The 26,195-nt window shown below is 50.1% G+C and overlaps 1 protein-coding gene across 11 annotated transcripts in view; it reads left to right on the forward strand.

Moving 5' to 3' along the window:
• Positions 1–26,195, forward strand: part of TBC1D14 (TBC1 domain family member 14) — a 102,958-nt gene that overhangs the window by 73,192 nt on the left and 3,571 nt on the right. For 10 of the 11 annotated variants that reach the window (XR_003003313.1, XM_024745199.1, XM_024745195.1 and 7 more), the window contains 7 exons: positions 697–803; positions 4,263–4,343; positions 5,421–5,515; positions 7,748–7,819; positions 8,517–8,645; positions 11,389–11,498; positions 23,233–23,491. Coding sequence is in view for 10 of the 11 variants with exons in the window: in XM_024745199.1 (XP_024600967.1) it covers positions 697–803; positions 4,263–4,343; positions 5,421–5,515; positions 7,748–7,819; positions 8,517–8,645; positions 11,389–11,498; positions 23,233–23,491 (853 nt within the window). In the remaining variant the exon portion in view is untranslated. The remainder of the gene's footprint in view (positions 1–696; positions 804–4,262; positions 4,344–5,420; positions 5,516–7,747; positions 7,820–8,516; positions 8,646–11,388; positions 11,499–23,232; positions 23,492–26,195) is intronic. The other variant, XM_024745194.1, reaches the window with a different exon arrangement.

Raw genomic sequence — 26,195 nt, forward strand, 5'->3', positions numbered from 1 at the left:
CTGCGCTGTGCCGAGGAGCCCCGTGTTGGGAGCCTTTGGCACCTTTATGTCTGTCCCAGTCTGTCAGCAGTGTGTGTTCATTGTGACCAGCAGACCTCAGCGACTCTGCAGTTCCGAACGTTCTGAGTTAGCAGAGCTGTCCTGCCGTTAGAGTTGCCAGCCTTGCCTGAGCGCTTCAGCTGTGTGTGTGCAGCTGTGCAGAGGCTGGCGGCTGTGCCCTCGGGCTCCCTTCTCGAGGCCCCCTGGGGCCTGCCCTCCATCGGCAGCTCTGCGGCAGCGCCTGCTGGCTCCGCACACCGTGCCCAGCTGCCTGCCGTTCCCGGAGCAGGCCGGCTTATTTCTCGTTGCTGTGCTTTCTGTGCAGAACGTCCTTCCCACCCTTCCTCTGCTTCCACTGCTGCTGGTCACTGAGCATTTGGCTCCACAATAGCGCTCTGGGCTCCTGGTTTGTGGCGCCCATCTCTGCGTGTGCAGTGCCTGTGGCACACCTGGCACAGCAGTTACCCAGTGGAAGGTAGTTGTCGACCTCCTGGTGTGTCTGTCTGGAACGGTGGACTGTAAGGTCCCTGAGGCCAGGGGCTGTGACATAACGACTGGGCCTCCCCCGCTTTTGTGGTTTGGGGTCAAGCACGTGGGTAGACAAATATTTCGTCACTGAGAACAAACTCATAAACTCATGCTTCCGTTTTTGTCCAGGTGGTGCTCTAGAAAAGTTCGAGATTTATGGTGGCAGGGAATCCCTCCCAGCGTGAGAGGCAAAGTCTGGAGCTTAGCCATTGGCAACGAATTAAACATCACCCACGGTGAGTGGCTTGCATGATCCTAGGCCTGGGGAATCCACCCCTGGGTCCTGTGGCTTCTCCTGTCCCATTTGCCCCATTAGGAAGAAAGGCAGCCATCGCCACGCCGCTGTGTCTTCGGAGAGGCCAGGTAAGTGTGTCTTCCAGGAGCGGAGCCGGTGGGGAGCCGGGGCTCACTCCTGGGTGCTACAGTTATCTGGTGTCAGTTCAGAGCGGACGCCCGCCTTCTTCCTGATAGCTGTCACCTTCCCTGAGTACATGGGGAGCATACATGGGGCTCAAAGCTTTAGTGGGCTGAGCCATGTTCGGATCTCTTCTCAGAGTCCTGCAGAAAGCGAGCCTTGATGGGGACGTGAAAGTGGAAGGGAAGGATGTTTCTTTCTGTGGAGGTGCTGTATCTGGGGTACTTCTGGTTTTTTGTGACTTTTTTTTCCCCCAGGCATCTTATACGTCAGCACCTTAGAGGGGACAGCATACTGTGCTAGGACTGGGTCCTCGAGGGTCTAGTAGCTTGAGACCAGAGGGAGGCGAGCTCTGTACCCTCCTTTCTTAGGGCTGTTTGTCCCGCCATACGCACTCGTACAGTTTGGACGTGCTTCTCCTCCACCATTGTGTTCACTGGTTCACCCCCCTCTCTGCCCAGCGCCCTGCAGGCTGTGACCCAGGGTGAGACTGACGCTAGGAGCTCATAGCCTTACAATTAAGTGCTGAAGAAATGGTAATCCTTCCTTTTTCCCTCTTCCTCCCTGTCTGCCGTCTAAGCTGCTCAGGACAAGAGCTCCTTCCTTGTCTTCTTCGTATCAGTGCCCAGCTGTGGAGTTGGTGGTGGCAGTTTTCACCCTGTTGAAGGCCCCTGAGTTTAAAATAGATTGATGTGTATCTTCTCTGTGTGGCTCGGGCTCGTGTTGTGATTGTAATTTTTATTTTGTCAGGTGTTGATCTCACCACGTGCGATGGTAGCCTTGGCCGGCAGTGTGCTCCGTCTTGAGTAATGACAGCTGGTTGGGTGAATGGGGACTGGTTTCCTTTCATTGTGATCTCCTCAAAGTTCCATTTTTTTGGCTAATCCATACCTGCCCCAAACTTAACATCTGTACGTGAGAAGATGTATAGCATTTAACTTGTGGAAATGGTTTTTCAGCAGCTTCCCTGGAAGTAGATGTTTGGAGAAATGGATGACCATTTATCTCAATCCCTGTTCTTGAAAATTTCTAAACTGTATCAACAACTCTACACCAGTTGGATGTAATGCAGGGTACTCTGTGTGTGTGTCTTTAATTTTTGTTTCTCTCTGTTTGGCTGCACTGATTTTATTTAAATTAGAATCCTTCATAGACCGTATCATCATAGTATATCAGGCTAAATGGCTAATTAATCAGTCACATGCCTTGAAAGTTTGCCTAAATTTTGATATTGGCTCGTTTTATTTAAATTGTGTCTTTCTTGTATAATTAGCTGCCTAGTGTCAGTTGCCCCCATAGAATTGATGCTCAGGAAGCTGGGGCCTCACCTGTCATGCTTTCCTTTCCGTCACCCGAGCCCAGCACAGCTCTCTGTGCAGTCAGGCCCTCAGGAAGTCTTTGCTGAATGAATGAATGAATGAGTGCCACCTTATTGGGTCCTTCTTAACCTCAGTTTTGCTGCATATTCAAGCCAATGTGACAACACACATGATCTTGAAGTCTGCTGCTGAGGCCTGGCATCGGATTAGGTTCTTTACTCGCGTCTTAGTTAACATTGGCAGCGGTCTGAGGGGCAGGTACTGTTGACCTTACTTCCCCACTGAGAACGTCAGCCACCGGCTGACTCTGAAGCCTGTGTTGCGATTTGGGAAGCCCCAGGGTTTTGCTCTTTTTGTGGCTGTGCAGTTGGAAACTCACTGAAGGTCAGCCTAATCGTACTGTTAAACTTCACTCTTTGGGAAGTCAGCCTTGTACTTTGAAGCTTCGTCTGGAAAGAAGGTGTGTTCACTGTTCTAACTCCCTCTCCCCCCACAGACACACGCCAGTAAAACCATGCGGGTGTTTTAAAAACTGACACTTTGACCCATTTTACCCTGAGGCTGCCAGCATCTGTGCTTTAACTGTCAAATAACCTCATTTGGAAAGTTGTTCCAGTGGTCAGGGGCCACACAGTTGTTTTCCTCCACCTCCTGCCAAAATGAGCAAAGCTAAGCCCACCTCCTGGAAACTGGGAGTGGGCGGAAGTTCCCCAGACCCTCTAGCCTCCAGCTCAGCATACCTCCAGATTTGTTCCATAAGCATTTGAGTTAAGATGCATGCAGTCCTTCCAGGTGATGACGTTAGTATGAAGTTATATTTCATAATTGTACTGCCCTTGCAGACTAGTGTAGATTGTAAATCAGATCCTTCACAAGGTTAGAAGAAGGTCATTAATCAAAATTTAGCTTGTTGGAACACAACAGTGTTACTAGAATTTAACTTGTATTTAAAAAAATAGCACATACTGTCTGGAAGGCAGATGTGCTCTGCTTTATTTTCCAGAAGTATTGATGGAGAAAATAAAGTGGTCGAAATTCTCTGGGTAGCTGCGATTAAAGTCTTAGTGATTGACTAGTGGTCGTTCGTGATCCAGGGCAACCGATGGCTGGGCGGCATGGGAGCCAGAGGGGAGTGGGCGGCACCCACCGGACGGGTGGGCCAGCAGAGGCCTGGGAGGCCTCTCTCTGTGGGTTCCGTCTTTCAGGAGGAGTGGGGCACGGCTATATCCCTGGAGGTCTGGGTATAAAAGTGAGATTTGTGAGTGTGAGTTATTTAACTGTTACCTAACTACCCAAGGAGAAGAATTATTGAAAAAATAAGTTCTGAATATGGAGGAGATTTGGAAGCTGTCTTGTGAGAGACCTGTCTTGATACGTCTCTGCCACCAAGAATCCTTATTTTTTGAAACTTCTGCCTGTGTTGCTTGCACCCCTCTCCCACTTTCAGGCAGCAAGTTCAGGAAGACTGGGCCAGGGGGTAGCGGTTCCATCTTGTCTTTATTTGAAACCAGATTTTCTGCTTGTCCTGGGCTTTCTGCTTGTTTCTCCCTTTCTTCATCAGTCAGATATTCATTGATTATATTGATCTGTGTCAGTCCCAGAGCTATTTGCTCTGGATACAGACATGAATGAGAGACCCTCATGGTCTTACCCCAAGGAGCTCACAGTCCAGTAAGGCGAGAGACTCACAAACACATCAAAACAATATTGCTTTATGGGTGGGTTGTGTAACAGAGTGAATACCAGGCATGGAGGCATTTTATGTATTTCTTTGTATATAGTGATGTCTATAGACAATAGAAGTACCTTCTGGCTAAGCTGGGGGGATCGTTTTAGTAGCTGTAACAAGCCTGTGGTGTGTAGTTGAACTGTGAATATTTGAACGAGGCAGCAGTGTCTTCTCTGGTGTTTCTGAGGAGACACGTGTGCACGTGACACTTACCCAAAGGCTTTTCTTCCAGAGCTCTTTGACATCTGTCTTGCCCGAGCCAAGGAGCGGTGGCGGTGCTTTAGCACGGGAGGCTCTGAAGTGGAGAATGAAGGTATACGTGACGCTAACCCCGGTGGGCTCCTTTGATCAGTTACGCGTATCATTATTTAGTACATGACAAGGAAGGTTTACTTCACTGAAGTAGTGGTTGGTGCAAATTTATAAAAGCTTCATGGGAAAGGGGATTATTTTAATTTTTTGGCCACGCAGAGCAGCTTGTGGGATCTTAGTTCCCTGACCAGGGATGGAACCCTGGCCACAGCAGTGAACGTGCCGAGTCCTTAACCGCTGGACCGCCAGGGAATCCCCGAAAAGGGAGTTTTTAGAGCAAACAGGTTAAAGAAGAAAACTTTTGTAAGAAAGATTATACGAGTTCCTGAGACTTGTTAGTGTCCTAGCATGCTGGAGGGCTGGTCATGACCAATATCTTTTCCTGTATTCACTGCTCAGTGATGTACAGTAGCCTGGCACCCGGGATTGCTTGCGTGTTGGTTTATATAGGAGCATCAGAGCTACTTCCAAAGACACAAGAACACTGCGTATTTCCTAGGTTATGCTTTTAGAATTTTCTGTGACACACGAGAATGGTTATGATTACTTCTGTTGGTTAACTAGTATCTTTTTTGCCGCTCTTTCTTAATACTGTCTGTGTGGTATTGGAATTAAAAAAAATGTAAAGCAAGTTATTCATAATTATTTGTTAGAAATAGTACACATGAGTGTTATACTGTGGTAACCCACACATATTCTACGTTCAAACCAGTGATGTTCTGGATTAAATAATGATTCTTTTGGTGTTCCCTGTGCCTGGAATTCATTTGTGTCTGTTCCCTGACTTGCCCTTACTTCCACTGACAGTCGTTGATAAAAGGTAATTTCAAATTAGATTTTGATTTCAGACTCTAGAAAATGTCTGATGATGAGCTAACATTAGATGGTGCTCTGAGATTTTTACTCTTAAAGCAAGAAATCCTACAAACTGTTGATCCTGTTGGTTCAAGTTGTAATTAGGCCCGTGTGCTTCTGAGGAACTTCCTTCCCTTGTTTCATTCTTGTAAAAGTTCTAAGCCTCGCAGTTATTCCACACACTCACCTCTGAGAGGTGTGATGACTCTTGATCTTTTGACAGATGCTGGTTTTTCAGCAGCAGACAGAGAAGCCAGTCTGGAGCTAATTAAGCTGGACATTTCCAGAACATTCCCTAATCTCTGCATTTTCCAGCAAGTAGGTGGTGGCAGTGATTTGTTGCTCTAAGTATGTTTTGTCTAAAATTCACAGATGTCAAATTGCATGTATTTGTAATCAAGTTTGAAAAGTACTAGGGATTTTTGTTGGGAGGGAGGGTCCTTTGTTAATACATTTAGACTTTTAAAAATAAGGGTAACTGATCCTTTCCAACAAATATTTAATATGACTTAGGAATACCCAATCTGATTCTGTCATGCCCCTGTTTCTAGCATCATGCCTTGTACATAACTAGGTAACCAGTAAAGGACAGTGGAATAAATTACAACAGATCAGTTAGCGACCACCTAGAGTGAGCCAGGAGTTGTAGAGCTTAGACACAGCTGGGCTTTTCAAAAGTGTGGCGTGTCCCAGGTACTCTCCTGGTAGTACGTACGGCAGCCGGGAGAGGTCAGGGATGAGGCATCAGGCATGCTGTCACTGAGGAAGTGGCTCTTGGGCTGTGGTTGGACTAGGTTTGAATTGACAGTCTGACCAGAGAATGGGAAAGACATTCCAGGCAGAAGGAGGACCAGAATGGAAGCATCAAACAGCTTACGGTTCAGGGAATCCCCGGTTCCTTTTGGGAGAGGGAACCTCGCTAAAGGAATGAACAGAGAGGATACAGCTCAATTCCGTGGACCCTACTTACTGACTGTTGGCTGCTCTATTTGAGGTAGGAACCAGCTGCAGGGCAGTCCCTGCTCTGGAGGAAAGAGAGTGTAAGGGCAGAGCTTTGAGACACACTTGGAGTGTAGCCAGGAAGGGCCGTCACAGAACTGGGACAGGGTCTGAGAGGGTGCTTGCACCCTGTGGGCACCGAGGTCCAGCCTTTCCCAGACCCAGGCCCCAGAATGTTTTCCATGGAACATCTCTTGGGGATTCGGCATCACTGACTTTGAGAGTCACCGGGTGATTAACTTGGTGCTGAAAGACGTGTTCAGAAGAGGAGGAGAGCTTTAGGGATCTCTTTCCGGTGAGGCTGGGGACAATTGGCTTTCCTCTTTGCTCTGGCTTCCTTCGGGCGTGTCTCTCTCAGTCTGTGGTTCCCAGAGTTCTGGATTTCATAAATGGGCGGTGTTAAAAAAAACAAAGGGGAATGGGGAAACTATGAAATGTCCAAAACAAGTTAAGGACATTTAAAATAAGGAACTGCCACCTACTGGCACCATATTTTCACCAGACAACGGCCATTTAGCACCAAAGTTAGAGGGACATAATCAGAAGGGTGGTGGGAAATCTTGTAAGTTAAGAACATTTAGCTTTAAGGAAAGTTCAGTATAGTGCTTTTGCTTTTTTCGATTTCACTTGGTGACAGTCGACACTAATCCTCAGGTGGACATTTGATGCTACCACAGGGTCCCTCGTTGTCCCCCCCTCTTTTCTTACCCGCTTAGCCCTGGATGTCGTCTTTTTACCCTCCCATCGCTGTTTGCTTTTGTCCCTCTGTGATTCGCAAGTGCCTCTTCTTTTTATACGTCAGGATGGGATGGCTGGGCCATGGCATTCTCGTGTAGCCACACCGCGGACGTGCACAGTGAGCACGTGACGTGGGCTGAGCCCGTCAGCTCCGTGTCTTCAGACAGGCTAGCATCAGTGCGAGGCACCTCTGTGCTCAGTTAGGAAGAAGAAATTCCAAAATTAAGTTTTTGGAAGAAGTTACAGGAACAAATGGAAATCTTGGAGGGATGGAAGAGCTGGAGAATGTTTAGGATAAAAAGGTAGCTATTAGGACTTAAGAATTAGAGTGTATCTCCTGCACCTTGCCATGCTGAAAAATACAAAAGAAACACAGACAGTGGCCGTTAGGGCAAAGGAGGCAGAAAGGGTGGTCAGGAGGGGGGCGTGCCATGGGTGGGGGGGCAGGGCACCGGTGGGCACGCACCGGCTCTGAAGAGCCTGGGTACCTGGTCACCTGCTGAGCTTGCCGGGGGTGGGGGGTGGGGGAACTGCAGTTACACAGCAGCAGCCAAGCTAAGGGAGTTGTTCTAGCGCAGTGCTCACACCTGGCCCACCAGCTCAGCGCAGCTTCGTAGGCGGAGCTACAGATGACCTGGTCAGCTGTGGGTTGGTAGGTAGCGTTTGTCCAGTCATGCGCTACGCGCCGAGCTGCTTAATAATGCTTGGCCACGAGGTCTGCTCAGAAACAGCAGGTGTGCCTGGTGGCGGCGACATCCATCACCCAAGCACTAACACGGCTGACGCATGTCTTTGGTGTGTTGGTCCCTGTAGGGTGGCCCGTACCACGACATGTTGCACAGCATTTTGGGCGCTTACACTTGTTACCGACCGGATGTGGGTTATGTAAGTGAACTTTTCCAATATTTTATAATGTTCTCCTCTAGAGAGAAAGTCACAATATTGCCCGGCACATCGTAGGTGCGGATGTCGGGTTGAATGCCATTTTTTGTTGGGTATGGAAAGTCTCACGGTAAATGACTTGCCTCAGTTTCCTCGTAGAGAAATTGAGCTGACATGGCTGCTCTGTGGCATTGACTACATTTTAACTGGGTTTGATTTTCATTTTTTGCATGTGATTTTTTTTTCCTCAGCGTTAAATCAGGAAAGCTTTTAGCAATAACAGTTTTTAAAGCTATGCTGCTGACGTTTCTGTGGCTTAGCAGACGTGTGCATGCATGGCTTTAGAAAGAGTGACGTGTTCGCTCAGACGTACATTTCTGCGGCACCAGGAAGCTGTACATTCTGCAGGGCAGCGTGTCAAATGCAGAGGTGGGGGGGCGGGCTACGGTTTCCCACGTGTTAGGGGTGGGACTGAAGGAGCTCACACAGGCGGCTGGCGATCCAGGGCGCTGGTTCCGAGTCAGGGCGGGTCGGGATCCATGAGGCTGTCGGTCCAGCCTCTGGTGGGTGGCGATGGGTGGGCGCAGTGTGGGACCTTCCAGCATGAGGGTGCTTGGGTTCCTCTTTCAATAAGGTGGAAGAGCTGCTCTGACCGTGGCGGCTGCCGTTCATTTAACACCCCTTTCTCTTCTCCTCTCAGGTTCAGGGCATGTCCTTTATAGCAGCCGTGTTGATCTTGAACTTAGATACTGCAGATGCCTTCATTGCTTTTTCTAATCTTTTGAATAAACCCTGTCAAATGGCGTTTTTCCGAGTGGACCACGGCCTCGTAAGTATCCCCTGTGTGTGCTGTGTCCTGGGTGCTGTGTCCTCACGCAGCAAGCATTGCCTAATCATTGTCTTCAGCGGGATAAAGAATGCATTCTCCCTCCACTAAGATACTTAGAATAAGTCGCCCTAGGTAACATGGCGGCTCATTTGGGGCGTTGTGTTGGACTTTAAAAGCGTGGTCAATAGCCATACGCATGAATTTCTTAGTACCTTCTTTCAGAAAGTATTTCTGAAAATACATTCTTTAAGTGAGGGAGGAGGGAGACTCCTGCACAAACGTACACACTTTGTGTCCAAGCAGAAGCTCAGGAGCAGGCCCCATGTTAGGGCCTGTCAAATAGCCCGTCACATAGTGGGGCCCTGTGGCTGCCCGCTGCCACGCAGGGCTCTGCTTCACGCGGTGGGCTGGTATGCAGGAGGGGAGACGCGTTTGAGACCAGCGTCTCCATGGGCGGCGGCGTGTTCAGGAAGGAGTTGGCAGTCCTTGCCCTGGGGAGGCCCCACCTGCTCCTGGCGCGGTGAGGAAGCGAGGCTTGGGAGTGACGGGGTTCCTTCGAGGCGCATAGCTGGTCCGCGAGCAGCTGGCGTCGGAACCCCTTCTGCTTCCCGTAGCCCAGACGAGGAGTCACCAGTTCAACAGATCATCAGCTTTTTAATTAACGTTGTCTTGATTTGCTGATCATTTGTTGATAGTCCACTGATAATTAATTTATCGTCAGTGCTTTGGGACCAAAGCGATCTAACGATTTAGATCAGCTAGGCAATTTTTCTCCCTGACACCTTAAGGACTCCTATTTCTTGCTCAGCCCGTACATACATTGTTTTTTTTAAAGAAGTGTTTTAAAGCTGCTGCTGAATGCTGGCTGTGAAGGGAAATGTTAAATCGGCAGAGTCCTTCTAGAAGACAGTTTGGTGTTAGATGTCAGTAGCAGTAAATGGCTTTGGTATATAATTCTGCTCGTAAGAATCGGTTCTAAGAAAGTTCAAGTGTGGGTAAGGCACTCTGCACAAAGGTGGTTATTACACGGTTGTTTTTAGTTATTCAATAAAATTTAAAATTATTTTTCATTGTAAAAAATGAAAACATTTAAAACTGGGGATTTAAGGGAATGCAGAATGGTTCCTTAAAATCTGGAAATATATCCAGCGCAGTACTGATCGCAAAGAATTGTATTGGAGAATTATTTAAGATAAAATGCTAAGTTTTTCAAAAGCATGTATAACAGAACGTATTCCATAACAGCTACCATATTTAACGATAAAAGGAAATATACCACAATCGTAACAGTGTTTACGGATGATCTTTTTTTTTTTGTTTTTTTTTTTTGCGGTGCGCGGGCCTCTCACTGTTGTGGCCTTTCCCGTTGCGGAGCACAGGCTCCGGACGCGCAGGCTCAGCGGCCATGGCTCACGGGCCTAGCCGCTCCGCGGCATGTGGGATCTTCCCGGACCGGGGCACGAACCCGTGTCCCCTGCATCGGCAGGCGGACCCTCAACCACTGCGCCACCAGGGGAGCCCTACGGATGATCTTTATTCATTTCTGTACTTCACAAGTTCTCCACAGTGAGCATCTTAACAGTACTTTCACAGTCAGGAGAAAACTCTTCATATATAATAAAATGACTTACATCTCAACACCTGCTCATTTTGAAGATAAGACCCCAGCTTCCTCTTTGGAAACACATGATAAAAACTGTGCTTAAAGATTTTAGCTTGTATTATTAAGGAAAAATCACAGAATCATAACGTTGAGTGGGGCCTGCATTTCCAGCAGGGTTTCTTTGCAGCAGCGCTGTGGACATTTGGGGCCGGGTAGCCGTGGTGGAGGCTGTCCTGTGCATCGAGGCTGTTTAGCGGCATCCTTGGCCTCTACCCACCAGATGCAGTAGCACCCCCCCCATTCTAGATGGAGCAACCAGAAATGTCCCGAGGCACAGCCAAATGTCCTCCGGGAGGCAGATTCCCCCCAGTTGGGAACCCCTGGTTTACCGTACATGCCTTCATTAAGATGTGCAAACAGCATCCGGGAGTTGCCATCTGCCCACGTGCATCCAGCCTCTCAGATCATATCGCTCCCACCCACTTGGAGCTGTTCTTTCTGTTTCAGCACCGCACCGCTGCTCTGTGTGTTTCGTTTCCCTGCAAACCCTGTAAGAAGTTGAAAAGCATGTGCTCATAAAACAGGCTGTGGCCGCTTCCTTCCCCTTCAGCATTTTCTCCCTCAGTGGCTCAAAAGAGCTGCACTTTTGAGCCAGAGCGCTGTTGCCCTGCCTCAGTATTAGCATTATATGCCCTCTGGAAATGCTGCGGGTCAGCAGGGAGGCAGGCGTGTTTTTTGAGATCATTTTCGACAGTTAATTCGTTCCTGGTTCTTAGAAAAGACTGAGCCCATCAGGAGTCAGCCTAGCCTGTGGGACAGGCACGGGTTCAGGGCCCTGCCTTGCCACACGCTGGTGATGTGACCTCATTAGGCAAGCTACGTAACTGCTCTGGGTTTCAGTTATCTACAAGTGGAAGGAATAATAAGATGTAGTCGGTAACGTTATATGAGGTTAGAGAGTGAGCTTATTAGAAATTGCCTGTGGAGTGCCTAGTTTCGGGTTGCCGAGGACGGTGTGTGAGAATTTACATACGAAGGAGACTGTAGCTTCTAAAGGTGGAAGTATATCGACTGTTTCTGCTGGATTGGAAACGTGCGCTGATAACAAGTTTACTAGTGTGTTTCACTTTATCTCCCTAGATGTTGACTTATTTTGCTGCATTTGAGGTATTCTTTGAAGAAAATTTGCCGAAATTATTTGCTCATTTCAAGAAAAACAACTTAACTCCAGACATCTACCTAATCGATTGGTAAGACTGCATTTTTATGTGTTTTCAGAGTGTTTTCTCATCTCCGTGCCCCCATTTTTCATTCCTCACCACCAGCTTCTCTCAGGGCTCACCTGAGCCCCGCGTCCTGCCTTACAGTCTCCGCAGCCGCCCTGAGCACGGTACGCCCCGTGTCCTCAGCCCCGTGCTGCTGGTCACCTGCTCGGCTCTGTTCCTCTCTTGAGCGCTGCCTGTGACTGTGACTGGTCCTCCTGAACTCCCTCCGGGGGAGAAGGCTGTCTTGGACTCTCAGCTTCCAAGGTGCCGTTTACCCATTCCTTCTGCGAGGCGTCAGTAAGCACCAGGTCTGTGCGGGCTCTCCGCTGGGATCGGAGACAGGCAGGCGGAGCTGCCTGTCCGGAGCTTCTGTCTCGGGGGAGAGGCTGTCCGCGCACAGCGAGGCAGCGCGGCATGTGGTGGACGCCGTCGCTGGAACAAGGGGAGGACCGAGGCCTGGAGGCGGGCCGAGGCGTCAGGGTACACAAGGCAACACGGGAGTTTGAGCAAGACGTGACGTGAGCGTGCAGTGCCGCAGCATCATCAGGGCAGCAGCAGTTGGCGTGGCGATGTGGGCGCCTGAAGTGCAGGGCAGAGAATGGCAGGCGAGAGCCCGGGAGGCCGAGCCTGGTGCATCTTGGATGCCAAGCTGAGGAGCTCGGGCAGGATTACCGGGGCCAGAGGGAGCAGTTGAAGGCCTTTGCTTGGGGTGAGGATGGAGGTGCGTTCTGTTGGAAGTGAGTTTTAAGTTAGGGGAGGCGGGGGAGCCTGGAGGCGGGACAGAAGAAGGGAGGAAGAGCAGGGCCTGAGCCGAGGCCGCAGAAGTGGGTGGAGGGTGAGGGAGGGGCGCTGGCGAGGGCGGGCTGGGGCCCCAGGGCAAGTGCTGCGGGACCAGGGACCGGCCGAGATCAGAGGGGCCGGATGCAGCGGCGACAGGGCAGCTTTAGGGAACCTGTCAGACCTCGGAGTATACTTGGCAGGCTTCCAGAGAGTTCTGGGGTGGAGCGGTAGACTGGCAAGTCTTCTCACACAGTGGATGTGGTGGCCTGGGGAAAGGCTGGGATGTCACCCGCAGGGGGCCAGTTGAGAAGGCTGGCGGTAGCCCGGGGCACAGAGGGAGCAGTGCCTCAGGCCCCACTGCAGGAGGAGTGTCAGCTCCGGGGTCCCACAGTCCCGCCCGACCCCCGGCCTCTCTCGTTACTTAACTGTGGCCTGAGCGAGGGCCGTGGAGCCTCTCTGAGCCTGTTTCCTCATCTGTCTACCCAGATGGTTAGCCTTTCAGGGCCTTGTAAGGTGATCACCCTACATCCCCCTGCCCCGCCCTGCAGAAGGGGCTCTGCAGAAGGAAAGATGTACTTCGACTGAAAGGCCCTTTTGGGCTCCAGCACTAATTTGCGCAGTGAATCTAAAACTGCTGGGAACGTGTAGCTGGTTTGACTTTTTTTTTTTTGCTCACTTTTTTCAGGAGACAAAAGGCTTACTTCTAGAAGGTAAAGTCCGAATGTCACCTGAAACGGGGCTCAGTCCCTTAAATAAAGCTGATTTGTCTGCACCCGTGGGAATGAGCCTTTGGGACTTTCGGCGTTTCATTACTTCTGTTCTAAACCCTGAGACTGTTCTGACTACGCTGAATTCTTGCTGGGAACAAGGATTTGGAGGTCAGAGCTCGTAGCTGAGGCCACAAGTGCTGACGTCACTACAGAATAGTATAGACATCAGGCCGTGAAGTGGCCGCTGCTGGGGTGCTGGGCTCACCTGTCTGGCTGTGCCGGGTGGGAGTGTTTGGGGCCTGCCTGAAAGGCCGCCTTAATTTAACCAACAGATGATTTCTCTACACCATGAACAGTCAACTTTTGCATAGGCTGTGCCTCTGCACCCCTGTTGGTGCGCCTGTGCTGTAATTTGACTAAGAACCCTGGCCTCACAGATTCCCAGGCCTGGGGCCCGTGACCCCTCGGGGAGGGTGTTAGGAGAGGATCACGTGGGACCAGAGTCTCCAGCTTCTACCTTATCTGTTTTAGGCCCCCAAGTTAGGATTCCAGGTTAAAGGGAGGTTTGGAAAACACTGTCTTGGAATAGTGTCTTTCAAACTTTTTTCACCCTGACTTGCAAAAGGAAATAAACTTTATGTTGTGACCCAGTGTGTGGCCATGTGCCCAGCAGTGTAATATGTATACATACATATATGGCTGAGACAGGTGTTTAGAAGCAGCACTTGGCCTTTACTATGTGCAGAGCGCTCTGGGATTTCCTGTTGTTTTTGGTTCATAAAAAGAGCTGGTGCTGATCTACTCTGATGATGTCACGGTGCAAGAGATCAGTGATGGTCATGACGGGCAGTGTGAAGAGCGCTGTCCCGGGGAGCGCTTATCTGTCTTTTTTCTAGGCCGAAGATGGCTGTAATCCAGCGGGGGCAGAGGCCAAGGGGACTCGCACTGATTGACTCCACTGCTTCTCACGTGATCTCATTTAACCCTTAGGACGAGCCCTTGGAGTGAATTGTAACACCTCTGTTTTACATGTGAGGAAATTGAGGCCCGGAGAGGCAGAGTGACCTGCCCAAGGTCACACGGCCAGCTGGGTGGCACCGCTGGTGTTCATGCTCCAGAGCCTGTGCGCCTCCCCACAGAGTCCTCGCTAAGGGATTTAGTTACAAGGCAGCATAGCCCACGAGGTGGGTCCCAGCGCTCAGAGACGCATCAGCACTCTGACGAGAGAGCGCACAGTGTGCGTCAGACACGTGGGCAGTGAGCGTGCCGCAGAGCACTGGGTGTCTGAACGGAAGGGCCTCCAAGGATTCCTCTGCCGAGACCTTTGTGATGTGATGCGGTCGGTGCCTGATGCCTCGTGAAGGCTGCCCGCTGTGCTTTGATGCCTAGGCCTCTGCTGCTGTTGGCTTATTCCTGGTGAAGTGCTTGACTGCTTTCTAGAATTAGGACCAAGTGGAACATTGCCTGTATCCGCAGTCCTAGCGCAGGCCTTAGTAACTGTTTGAGTTGAATGCATTCATGATTTATTCCTTGCAGTCCACATTTATAGATGGTCTGCAGTGATTCAGGCTCTTGGTAAAAGCTCCGATCAGAAACAGGGTGGGCAATGGGAAGGAGGCCCAGGGAAAGAGCAGGTGTTGCTCAGGACCTGCCCTAGACGCTGGCATTTCAGAGACATTCATTGCTTTGTTTCACCTTCACAGCATCTGGAGCAGGTCCGTCTTAGCACAGAGGAGGCCACTGAGGCCCCTTACCCAGTGTCACACCCGTAGTGAGCGGTCCAGATCGGTCTCTCTCCAGAGCTTTTGCTGCTTCTGCTACATCACATCACTTTCCCAAAGCCGCGTCTACAGCCCTGACATCAGGGCCTGCCTGAGCTGCACACGCCTGGTGGAGCTGCACTGTGTGTGTGGTCTGCAGATGGCTGACTCTCCTTGTCTGTGTCGGAGGGTTGTGGAGCCCTTGTGGTTCGGCCGCCGAGTGTCCTGGGTGAGCTGTGTAGGTGCTCGGATTAGATGACAAAATCTCCTCTCCTGCCCCGCCGTCTGCCCACCAGAGGCCATCTAGGAATTGTCCTTCTTCACTCCCAGGACAGTTTCTCCACCCCCTGGATTATAACACCGTAGCTTTATAGGACATTGTCTTGACCAGTTAAAGAGTTATTCTTCCAGAATCCTCTTTTCTGTCCCCTCCACCCCAGCAGTTGACGCTTCCGTCCATCACGGCGCCGACCCACTGAGAGGATCGTTGGTTTCTTGCTGCTCCGGTAACAGACTGAGCTTTTTTTTTTTTTGTGGTACGTGGGCCTCTCACTGTTGTGGCCTCTCCCATTGCGGAGCACAGGCTCTGGATGCGCAGGCTCAGCGGCCATGGCTCACGGGCCCAGCCGCTCCGCGGCATGTGGAATCTTCCCGGACCGGGGCACGAACCCGCGTCCCCTGCATTGGCAGGCGGACTCTCAACGACTGCACCACCAGGGGAGTCCCAGACTGAGCTTTGTCAGTCCCCTCTGTGTCCCTAGTGCCTGGCCCCGTGCTGGGCTCAGAGTCCTAGAGCCAAGAATGCATCTGTTCCTGAGGGGCCCTTCCTGGGTTTAAAATCCATGGAGTCCAGCCCGAGGCTCACTCGGTTGCTAGCCTCCCCACGTGGACTGGGGGCTGCCGTCTGCCCAGTGCTACAGAGACTTCACAGCTGAGACTTAGATTCACTTGCTGATGCCGCCTTCCTGACAAGGGGTCTTATTTAGTGTGCTTGTTGCTCTTCTTTGCTCACACGGAGACGGGAGGGTCACAACAGGGTCTTGCCCGCTGTGCTCGTCTTCCTACAGAGTTTCCAGTGTTCAGGCAGAGGACTGACATGTGGTCATTTAACTTACAAAAACATTTCCCACTGCTCTCAAACGGCAGAATTATTCGGAGGCGTGAGTAGGTTTTGTAATATATAATCCTGAATTAATAAAAGAGTCAAGCAGAACTTTCTCTATCCTGATTAATGTTTCTTGAATGATGTTTGGTGATACTTGGAGATCCTGTCATTACACTCAGTCTCTACCTTAAAGGCAGGTTCAAGGTGAAATTACCGCCGGAAGATTTTAGTTTCCATCACATCTTGCCTACATTTCACCATTAGCTTTTATTTATTTATTTTTAAATTAATTGATTCATTTTATTTTTGGCTGCGTTGGGTCTTCGTTGTTGCCACGGGCTTTCTCTAGTTGCCACGAGCGGGGGCTACTGTTTGTTGCGGTGCGCGGGGCTTCTCATTGCGATGGCTTCTCTTCTTGCGGAGCACGGGCTCTAGGTGCGCAGGCTTCAGTAGTTGTGGCACACAGGCTCAGTAGTTGTGGCTCACGGGCTCTAGAGTGCAGGCTCAGTAGCTGTGGCGCACGGGCTTAGTTGCTCCGAGGCATGTGGGGTCTTCCCGGACCAGGGCTCGAACCCGTGTCCCCTGCATTGGCAGGTGGATTCTTAACCGCTGCGCCACCAGGGAAGCCCCTCACCCATTAGCTTCTAACTTCCAGGTCTGCCTGAGAGCTCCTCTAGGGTGGGGTTGTCTCGCTGAGCTCCCGGCATCCGGAGTAGCATCTGGCCCACGCGGGGGCCTCCTCAGCGCGTGTGGAGGGCTGGAGGAGGGTTCCAAGGCCGCAGGTGGGAAAGCTGCTCGTAGGAAGGGCCCGCACAGCCTGTGGTCACCAGCGCACCGCAGCCTGGCTGAGATGGAGCCTAGGTGCTAATGCAGGGGTCACATTATTTACCTGCTGCTTGGTGCTGGCACCTAAGGTGAGAACACCTTCGGGCTCAAGTTGGAGGGTGCTCTGGGGGCTCAGAGGTGGATCCGGCTGATGGCTTCCAGGATTGGGTCAGGGGTTGGGCTTATTAATTAAGTTTGAACCGAGACACATACAGCTGCCTTCAATTTTTTAATGAATGCAGCTGTGCGTTGGGTGTTTAATGTTGTTTTATTTAATCCTCACAACATCTAAGGAGGCTAGGTAGTTATCTAGCAGCGTCTTCCCTGCTTGTCTGAGTTTCTGGAGCACCATGGTGGGCTTGGGAGTGGGGTTCAGGGCCACTTCCTAAGCCAGCTCTGGGGACGATGGCTCATTCTTAGGAACTGGTCAGGATGGGAAAATGTGGGCACAGCTGGAAATCGGTGATGTCAGGCCATGAAGGTCCACGTCTCTGATCGTGGCTTCTCCATGAGGGAGACTGCTAGGTGACCTTTGCCCTTTTACCTCAGGCTAAGTCTGTGTTCCTACAGCCTCCCTTTATTTGTGGTTTCTTCACCTGTAAAATGGAGATGATTGTACTCAAGGAATAAACTGGATAATCCAGGTAGGAGCTTATAAAGCAGCGCCCAGCCCCGGGAAGTATGTGCTTCCTGGCGGCTCTGTTTTACCTGCAGCCAGGGCCTTTGAGAAGCAGACCAGGGTGGGTGTCCGTTCTCCCACCACTGGTTCCTGAGAAGGAGCTTTGCCTCCATGCCTGGCTTTGGAAGTGGTGGGCTCCTTCCCCATCTCCCTTCCCTGACTGTGCTCCCTGTTTGCAGGCAAGCAGTTAGATTAGGCATCGCCAGATAAGAATGTTTTCTGGAAATTGTGAAGGCTTGACAGGGAAGAAACTGTTCCTCTTACATACATTAAGGGGGAAATAGATACAGACAATTTGTGTTTGTTGTCTTTTATGAGCCTATAGCCACTTCATTGGTTTAGCAATATAAAAAGACATTTTTATGCATTAGTTGGATCGGTACCTGAAACTGTCATCTTTCATATACAGTGCAGTAATATGCAGTGGTCCAGGGGAGCAAAGCAAACGTGTCTTGGGGGAGAAATGCTCGAATTCTCTCTTCCTCCATGGGAGAACACCACCAGCAGTCCCGGGAAGGCCCGTGGGGCTTTCGCCGTCTGCCCCTGTTTCTTCCACACGCATCCTGGCTGGAGCAGGGTGAAGCCCAGAGTCCACCTTGGGGAGCAGACTTGCAGGACTGCAGGCAGGGAGGGCCCTGTGCACACAGCAGCCCTCGTGTTCCTGGGCTGTGGGCTGTGGGCTGGTGCGGCTCACCTCAGCCCCACGGGAGCTGAGTGGCTCTTCACCAGCAGGAATGGAGTCTGATGAACCACTCTTCCAAGAGGAAACCAGGAGAGCATTGTTTCAGTGTCCTGTTCACAGCTGTTTCAGTGTCCTGTTCACAGCTGGTGAAAGGGGAGGTGGGAGGAGACGGAGGGAGCCTGCGGACGCTGGAGCACATCCGAGCAGCCCTGCTTGAAGGGGAGGGGGGAGAACAGCCTCCCTGCTCAGAGGCTGGCCGTCCAGAGCAGGAGACGGGGAGGCAGTGACCCTGGACTTTTGGTGTCGAGCGGGAGGTGGCCCGGGCTGGATCCCAGGGGCCGGCAGCTGACTGCTGGAAGGCCTCCCAGAGCCTGTGAGGCTCAGAGCACGGAAGGTAGCTGGGGTGGGAGGCCCATCCCCATTCGATGAATGTTATGAAAGGGATGTATGAGGTGCAGTGTGAACATCTAGCGGGAGAGACCAGCCTAGCCCAGGGGCCGGGAAACAGCCTTCCCAGAGAGGGCCGTCTAGGCTGAGCTGTGGGTGAATAGACATTTGCCAGGGGAAAATTTTTAAATGTTTTTATTTGAAAGGCACACTTTATTTAAGATATAGTACATTCAAGGCCTTAATAATTCCATTTCAGTACATAAAAAATAGTAAATGATACAGTGTATGGCACAGTTCATACTTTTCTGCATGAAGTATGTGCTTGGTGATCAGTTCTCAGTCTTATTTGACTTTTCAGCAGCATTTGACATTCTTCACTCTCTGATTGTAGAATACTTCCTTTATCTGATACCATCTATACACAAACTCGCCAGCCGAGAGCCCTCTGAACTCCAGATTAATTCATTTATCCGCTTGGATGTCCGGCTTACCAACGTAACATGCCTCAAACTCACCTCCTGACCTTCCTGTCCAAACCAGCGATCCCACATCTCCTTAAACGAGAACTCCATCCTTTGAATTGCATCTTAGACCCCTCCATTGCATTTCCCGTGAGACACATCCGTCGCAGAGTCTGTCCACAGTCTCTCTGCTTCAGGCCACCTCCACTGCTGCGGTGCTGTGCTGCCGTGCTGTGCTGTGTTTCAGTGGTCGCCCAGTGAAGCCTGCGTGCCCCTGCAGGCGCTTCTCAGCGCAGGGGACAGGCCCCTCCCCTGGTCAGATGCTCCACTCATAGAATAAAACCTGCAGGCCTTGTAAACAGCCTGTAAGTCCTGTGTGCTGGGCCCCTGGTCCCCACAGGCACCCTCGTGTTCTCCCCTTGGCTGTTTTTGGCTTCAGCCCAGTGGCCTCCTTGCTCTTCTTTGGGTGTTGCTGGGTTCACTCCTGCCTCAGAGCTCGTGAACTCACCACTTCCTCTGTCTGGGTACTTCCCTGACCCTTCCTCCTGCCTTGCCACTTCCTCTTCAGGGCTTTATAGAAGTGTCACTTTTCAGTGATGCACTCTCCTTGACCGTCCTGTTTACACACCCACACTAGCAGTCCCTGTCTCCCACCCCTGCTTCTGTTTAAATCAACATCTGACATTCTGTGCATATCCTTTCCACCCCTGAGGGCAGGGAAACTTGTCTGTTCTGTGCTGTGCTGTATAGCCTCAGCACAAAGAACAGGGACTGGCCTAGAGCAGGCTTTGAAAAATATTTATGATGAATGGACTGACCTGATGAGAACCAGCAGGGCTCAGATCTCGGAAGTGACCTCGTGGAGTAATGGGATGCCTAGGATGGTTGGCAGGATGGAGCAGGTGGGCATCACAGACATTAAGGATGGTGCTCCCTTTTTGTTTTTCTTTTTGGGGTGGGCGGGGCTTGGCTGTAATTTTTATATCTTACTTATTTATTTGGCTGTGTTGGGTCTTCGTTGCTGCGTGTGGACTTTCTCTAGTTGTGGCGAGAAAGGGCTACTCTTTGTTGCGGTGCGCGGGCTTCTCATTGTGGTGGCTTCTCTTGTTGCAGAGCACGGGCTCTAGGCACACGGGCTTCAGCAGTTGTGGCTCACGGGCTCTAGAGCGCAGGCTCAGTAGCTGTGGCGCACGGGCTTAGTTGCTCCGCGGCACGTGGGATCTTCCTGGACCAGGGCTCAACCCCGTGTCCCCTGCATTGGCAGGCGGATTCTTAACCACTGCTCCACCAGGGAAGTCCAGTTTTTATATCTGAAGTTCATCCTAAGTTCAGGGTGAGTTTTTTGAACTTTGAACCGTTGACTTACTACAAATGCTACCTGCAAATAATCCGTATTTGCCAACTCAGTAAAGCAAATGGTTGATAACAGCTTGATTGGTAAATTCTTGTGAATTTTTTAAAAAATGTAAATTGAAGAGGATTAAATTAATCATACTTCTGAGTTCATGGTAAACTAGTGTTACTGTTTCATGCAAGGCTACTCTTGTTTGTCTGTCGTTATTCCTTTTTATCCCATCCCCACTCCGTAGACAGTACTTCGAATGTGTTTAATATATATCATTTTTGGTATACATTTTTAAAAAATGTAATAATAAATAACGCTTGTATAGAACTTCTGTTGTGTCCCAGATGAATGTGGCATTCTCCATCATTTGGATGTTGGCTTAATTTTGTAAAGTTCAAAATATATCTGAAGTAGTTTATGAAGACGCACACACAAATCTGAACTCAAGAATATTATGTTTGAGAAATGTCTTTTGTTGTTTTTCTCCCTCTTTGCCTATAGCTACGCAATTTTCCCATCTTTTTTTGCTCAAGACTCTGCTTTTAAGATGTAAAGGTTTGATTTCCACTGATGAATTGGCATGGATTAGGTCAGTTCTTTTTCATTTTTTAAAAATAAAATGTATTCTAGATAGAATGGAGAATGTTCAGACTGAGAGGCGAAACAGATCTCTTGGCTGTCCCTTGAACTGTGTTTTCTAGACTGAGTAATGAGATGGTTTTCTGTCTTTTGAGACAGTAAAACCCTCAGGCTGAAGGTTGGTTGTACCTTTTAAAGGTAGGTTGTCCTCCCCAGCATGTTGCCTGAGGGCACATGGCCCATTGTGGACATTCAGGGCACGGGTTCAGGGTCTGGTTGTGTCACTGGTGGCGGGAGCTGGAGTGATTTTTCTCTGACATCTGTCTCCCTCTTCCATCATCTGAGTTGAAATCTCGATTATTATGCCTTTCTCGAACCTTGTAAAGCACTGACGGGGGTAGCCCTGAAGGTTACTGGGTCTCAGCCAGCACGCTGTGTGAGCGCTTCTCCACAGAGCATCCTGCCCGGGGGAGGGAGGCAGAGTAGAGAGCTCACGGCAGACAGGGAGCCCGTGCCTGTGAAACCTGTGAGCAGGTCTGCCAGCATGGGGTGACATTTCTTTTATTTTTTTTTAAGGTTTATTATTTATTTACTTTATTCATTACTTTTGGCCCCGTCGTGTCTTAGTTGCGGCTCGCGGGCTCTTGTTGAGGCGTGCAGGCTCAGTAGTTGCCACACGCGGGCTTAGTTGACCCGCAGCATGTGAGATCTTAGTTCCCTGACCAGGGATCGAGCCCGCGTTCTCTACATTATAAGGAGGATTCTTCACCGCTGGACCACCAGCGAGGTCCTGGTGTAATGTTTCTGGTAGGATCTGTTGTAGGAGAGTGAGTCCTGCTGTTAAAGGCCTGGTGACACTACCTCCTGACCAAGGCAGCCCTGCCGTCTGAGTCCAGCACCTGAGCTCAGCTGCCTTCACAGGCCCTGTGGGTCTCGAGTCAGCATGGGCACTGAGGAAATACTGAAACCTGTGGACAAGTGATTTTCCAGGAGGGCTAGAGAACGTCCCCACTTGTGATGAGGACTAATACTGGGAAGAAGGCAGTGAGAACCACTAACACCTGTGCCGTCCTGAAGTGGCTGGGAGTTTGTGGACACACTTCCTAGGCAGAGATCACCAGGTGCTGCGGGTGGAGATGCAGTGGGTGGGGTCCCTGCTCTTGGGCAGTGTCTGTGGGGAGGACAGGAGCAAACAGCTCGCGGTCAAAGCACAGGGGCAGAGCGGGGCCCGGAGCGGGTGGGGGTCAGGAAGCACCCGGAGATGGCACCCGGGCTGCGTCTCACAGCTGCGGGAGGAGGGCGGATTCACAGAGAATCAGCTTGGCCTGCATCTCACCCTGGACTCGCCTTGCTTTGTGACATAGGCCCAAGTCCAGGGTAGAGATGATTAGACCTATTTGCTCACCTAAGACTGTATTTGTTTGGTAGTTTGATTTGTGATCATCCCAGTTTTCTAAGGGAGTACATATCTGTGTTTCACTTACTTTTTTCATCTGATGGTTTGCATTGCTAAATATAAGATCAATTTCTTGTAATCCACGGTCAAATTTATTTGGAGGAATTTACTCTGTTCCTTTGCTGACCCCTACTGGGAGAAAAGTGTATGGTTCTCTTCAGAAGTAATGGGTACTTGTGTATGCTGAATTGTGTGTGTGTGTGTGTGTGTGTGTGTGTGTGTGTGTATTTTTTGTGGCCACACTGCGTGGCACGTAGGATCTTAGTTCCCTGACCAGGGGTCGATCCTGTGCCCCCTGCAGTGGAGGCGTGGAGTCTTAACCACTGGACGGCCAGGGAAGTCCCTGAATTATACATTTCCGTGTACTGTTTTTACTCCCCACCAGACTCTAAGCTCTGTCTGCCTTATTAACCTTATATCTGGCACTTACCTCAGAGTAATAAGCACACAGTAGGTGCATGGTAAATATGTGTTGTACGTAGAAGTAATTGATGTCTAATTCAGAAACTGTACGCTGTTTGAGATTCTCTGTGAAAGCTGATAAAGCTGTTTTTTGGTTTTTGTTTTTCATTTATTTATTTGGTTGCGCCAGGTCTTAGTTGAGGCAGGAGGGCCCCTTCGTTGTGGCTCAGGGGCTCCTTAGTTGCGGCATGCATGTGGGATTTGGTTCCCTGACCAGGGGTCGAACCCAGGCCCCCTGTATTGGGAGCACGGAGTCTTAACCCCTGCACCACCCGGGAAGCTCCCTGATAATGCTGTTCTATAAAATGTTTAAATTGACCGTCAGAGTTAATGCAGGCTTAGGGCTTCTCCACCTCCCCCCCCGCCCCGCCGCAGTGTAAGTATGAAAGTGACTAACTCAGGGAGCATTTTAATGGATTCAACCTGAATTCAGAGCTCTTTCTTTGTGCCATCCAGAATGTGAACAACTCAAACTTTTTTTCCAGGATCTTTACTTTATATAGCAAATCTTTGCCCCTGGATCTGGCCTGTCGTGTGTGGGATGTGTTCTGTCGTGACGGGGAGCAGTTTCTGTTCCGCACGGCCCTGGGCCTCCTGAAGCTGTTCGAGGACATCCTGACCCACATGGACTTCATTCACATAGCTCAGTTCCTAACGCGGCTGCCCGAGGACTTGCCTGCAGAGGAGCTTTTTGCTTCCATAGCTACAGTTCAGATGCAAAGTCGAAACAAGAAGTGGGCTCAGGTAAGCGGGTCCTTTGTTCTCTACTCCGTAGAGTGACGGCTCAGTGGTCTGATTCAGGAAGTGAGCTATGCCGAGTGCCCTTTGAGGAAACAGCCCTCTCTGGAGTAGTTCTTGGGCTGGAAGTGAGGTGACCTGGGCTTGAGGCTCGGCTCTGCCACAGGGGGGTCTTGGGCAGGCGCTTCCTCTCTGGGTCTCTGCCAGAAGAAGGGGCTGGAGAATAAAAGCCTTCCCACCCATTCTTCAGTGGCACTGGGAGGTCAGAACTTCTGGTTTGCCGTCCCAGTACTCTCTGCGTGTCAGATAGTGTTTTGTAAAACAAGCCTTCCCCCCCCTTTTTTAAATGTCAGAGACAGTAAACAAAGGGAACTAACTTGTCTCCATCTCACGGATAAACAAGGGAGGCCCAGAGAGGTGAACTGTGTGTTCTCAGCAGTTGCAGAGGAAGAGAAGGGTGGGGGGAGGAGGGGGAGGGCGGGAGGAGGGCTTCCCTGGATGTGGGGATTTGTTGCTCCGGCTCTAGCAGCTGTTAGCGGAGCAGCTGAGCCGATAGCGCGGGAGCGCGTCCACCCTGGGCCTGCTTCTTCTAGGTTCCTCTCTTCTCCTCTGGACACCCCTCTTAGGTTTTGTCCCCTGTGGGATTGGCTGTTGTTGTCTGGTTCTAGTCTTGATCATTCCGAAAGGGAAAAAATAAAACCTTGCTTCCTGACTCAGCGTATGCTCAGTCTGCCTGAGCATCAGGTCCTAGGGGAGGCTTGCACTTGCTCAAGTATGCCATACAATGCTTGTTCCTGATTAATCTTTTTTATTAGTAGATTTTAAGTACATTCAAAAATAGAATAAAATAGAATAACGAACCCCCATGTGCCTGTCAAATCTCCAGTTTCAGATTTCTGTTTTCAGATGTCAGCAGTAGCTTTATAGTTTGCTTAAGTCAAGATCCAAATAAGATCTACACATTGCAGTTGGTTGAAAGGTCTTTTAAGTCTTTTTTTTGTGTGTGTATAGGCTACCCACCTTTCCACTTCTCCCTTCCCCCTTTATTTATTGAGGAAACGAGGTCATTTGTCCCATAGCAGTTCCCACTATCTGGATTTTGCTGGTTCTATCCCTGTGGTGTTTTTAAAATTTATTCATTCATTCATGCCTGCCACATAGCACGCGGGATCTTAGTTCACCGATCAGGGATTGAACCTGCGCCCCCCGCGGTGAAAGCGCAGAGTCTTAACTGCTGGACCACCAGGGAAGTCCCCTGTGGTGGTGTTTAACGTGGTCCTTCTACTCTGTATATCCTGTAAATTGACAGATCTGAAGGCTCAGTCAGTTTTTATGTTTGGCCAGATTACTTCATAGGTGATAAGACTCTCTCCCTCTGATCTTAGTTAGCAGCCTCTTTATTTTTATAACAGCTTTATTAATTTACATACCATAAAATTCACCTTTTTAAAAGTGTACAGTTCAGTTCCTGTTTACTTATTAACCAGAGAGAGGTTCCCCTCTCACCTGGGCCCTTTGGTCTGCCTCGCGGCTAGTCCTTCCTCACCTCCCTGTCCTGTTACATGATGCTCTCTGGCTGGTGGTCTTCCTTCCTATCTGGGTCTTTTGGGAAGCTGACAGGTGACAGCTGCTATAGTGGGCCCTTGGGTGGTACTGTGAAATGCTCCCCTGCTTTTACAGGGCGGGGTGGCCACTATTTTGTGCTTCGTGTGACATGAGTTGCATTTCTGAAATAAATATGTTCAGTTTATAAAAAGGAATGAAGTACTGACTCGTGCTACAACATGGATGCACCTTCAAAACATTATGTTAAGTGACAAAGCCAGACACTGAAGACCACATACTATGTGGTTCCACTCATATGCAATTTCAGAAAGGGAAATCTGTAGAGACAGGAAGTAGATTAGTGGTTGCCAAGGGAATGGGCGAGGTGGGGGGCAGGGCTGTGATAGCTGGAGGATGGGGTGATGAAAATGTTCTAAAATTGACTGTGGTGAGGGTCGCACGTATCTACGGATATGCTCAAAGCCACTGAGCTGTGTACTTTAAGTGGATGAATTGTGTGGTGTGTGAACTGTGGCTCAGCAAAGCCATTAAGACAGCTCAGCTTATGTGTGAGCGGGACTGGCTGTGTAATTACCAGGGGTCTGGCGAGAGGGAAGAGCCTTTCTCTGATTAACGCAGAATGAAAATACGGGGCTGCATCTTTTTTTTTTTTTTTTTTTTTTTTTTTTTTTGGGGGGCAGTCCCCTGCATCGGCAGGCGGACTCTCAACCACTGCGCCACCAGGGAAGCCCCCGGGGCTGCATCTTGAAATCCTTAATTAGTATTAGTATTTTTCCGTAAGATTACGGAAAAACCCGAAGGAACTTTTTGGCCCTCCCAGTATTTCACTGGTCCTTCCCTCTATCCCCACCCTGGCCTGCATACCCACAGAGACACGCGAAGGGAGAAGGACTGAATCCAGATCTGTCATTTTGCTCCTTGCATTTTAGGTGAAAATTATTGGTTAAAACCAGGTCAAAGGTTATTAAATAGTAGGACATTGTCTAACGGTGGGACAGTAATAGGAGTTAGCCTGATGGTAGGCACCAGCGAGGCTATTTAGTTCCAGGTCCCACGGGAACTGTGCTTTATGCACGTTTCTCTTAAACACTGTGCTTAAGGTTAAGATCCTGGTGAGCTTCACAAAACAGTTAAAGGTTTATGT

Source organism: Neophocaena asiaeorientalis, unplaced genomic scaffold, assembly GCF_003031525.2.
Source record: "Neophocaena asiaeorientalis asiaeorientalis breed wild unplaced genomic scaffold, Neophocaena_asiaeorientalis_V1.1 scaffold65, whole genome shotgun sequence".
In the NCBI taxonomy this organism is placed as follows: Eukaryota; Metazoa; Chordata; class Mammalia; order Artiodactyla; family Phocoenidae; genus Neophocaena; species Neophocaena asiaeorientalis.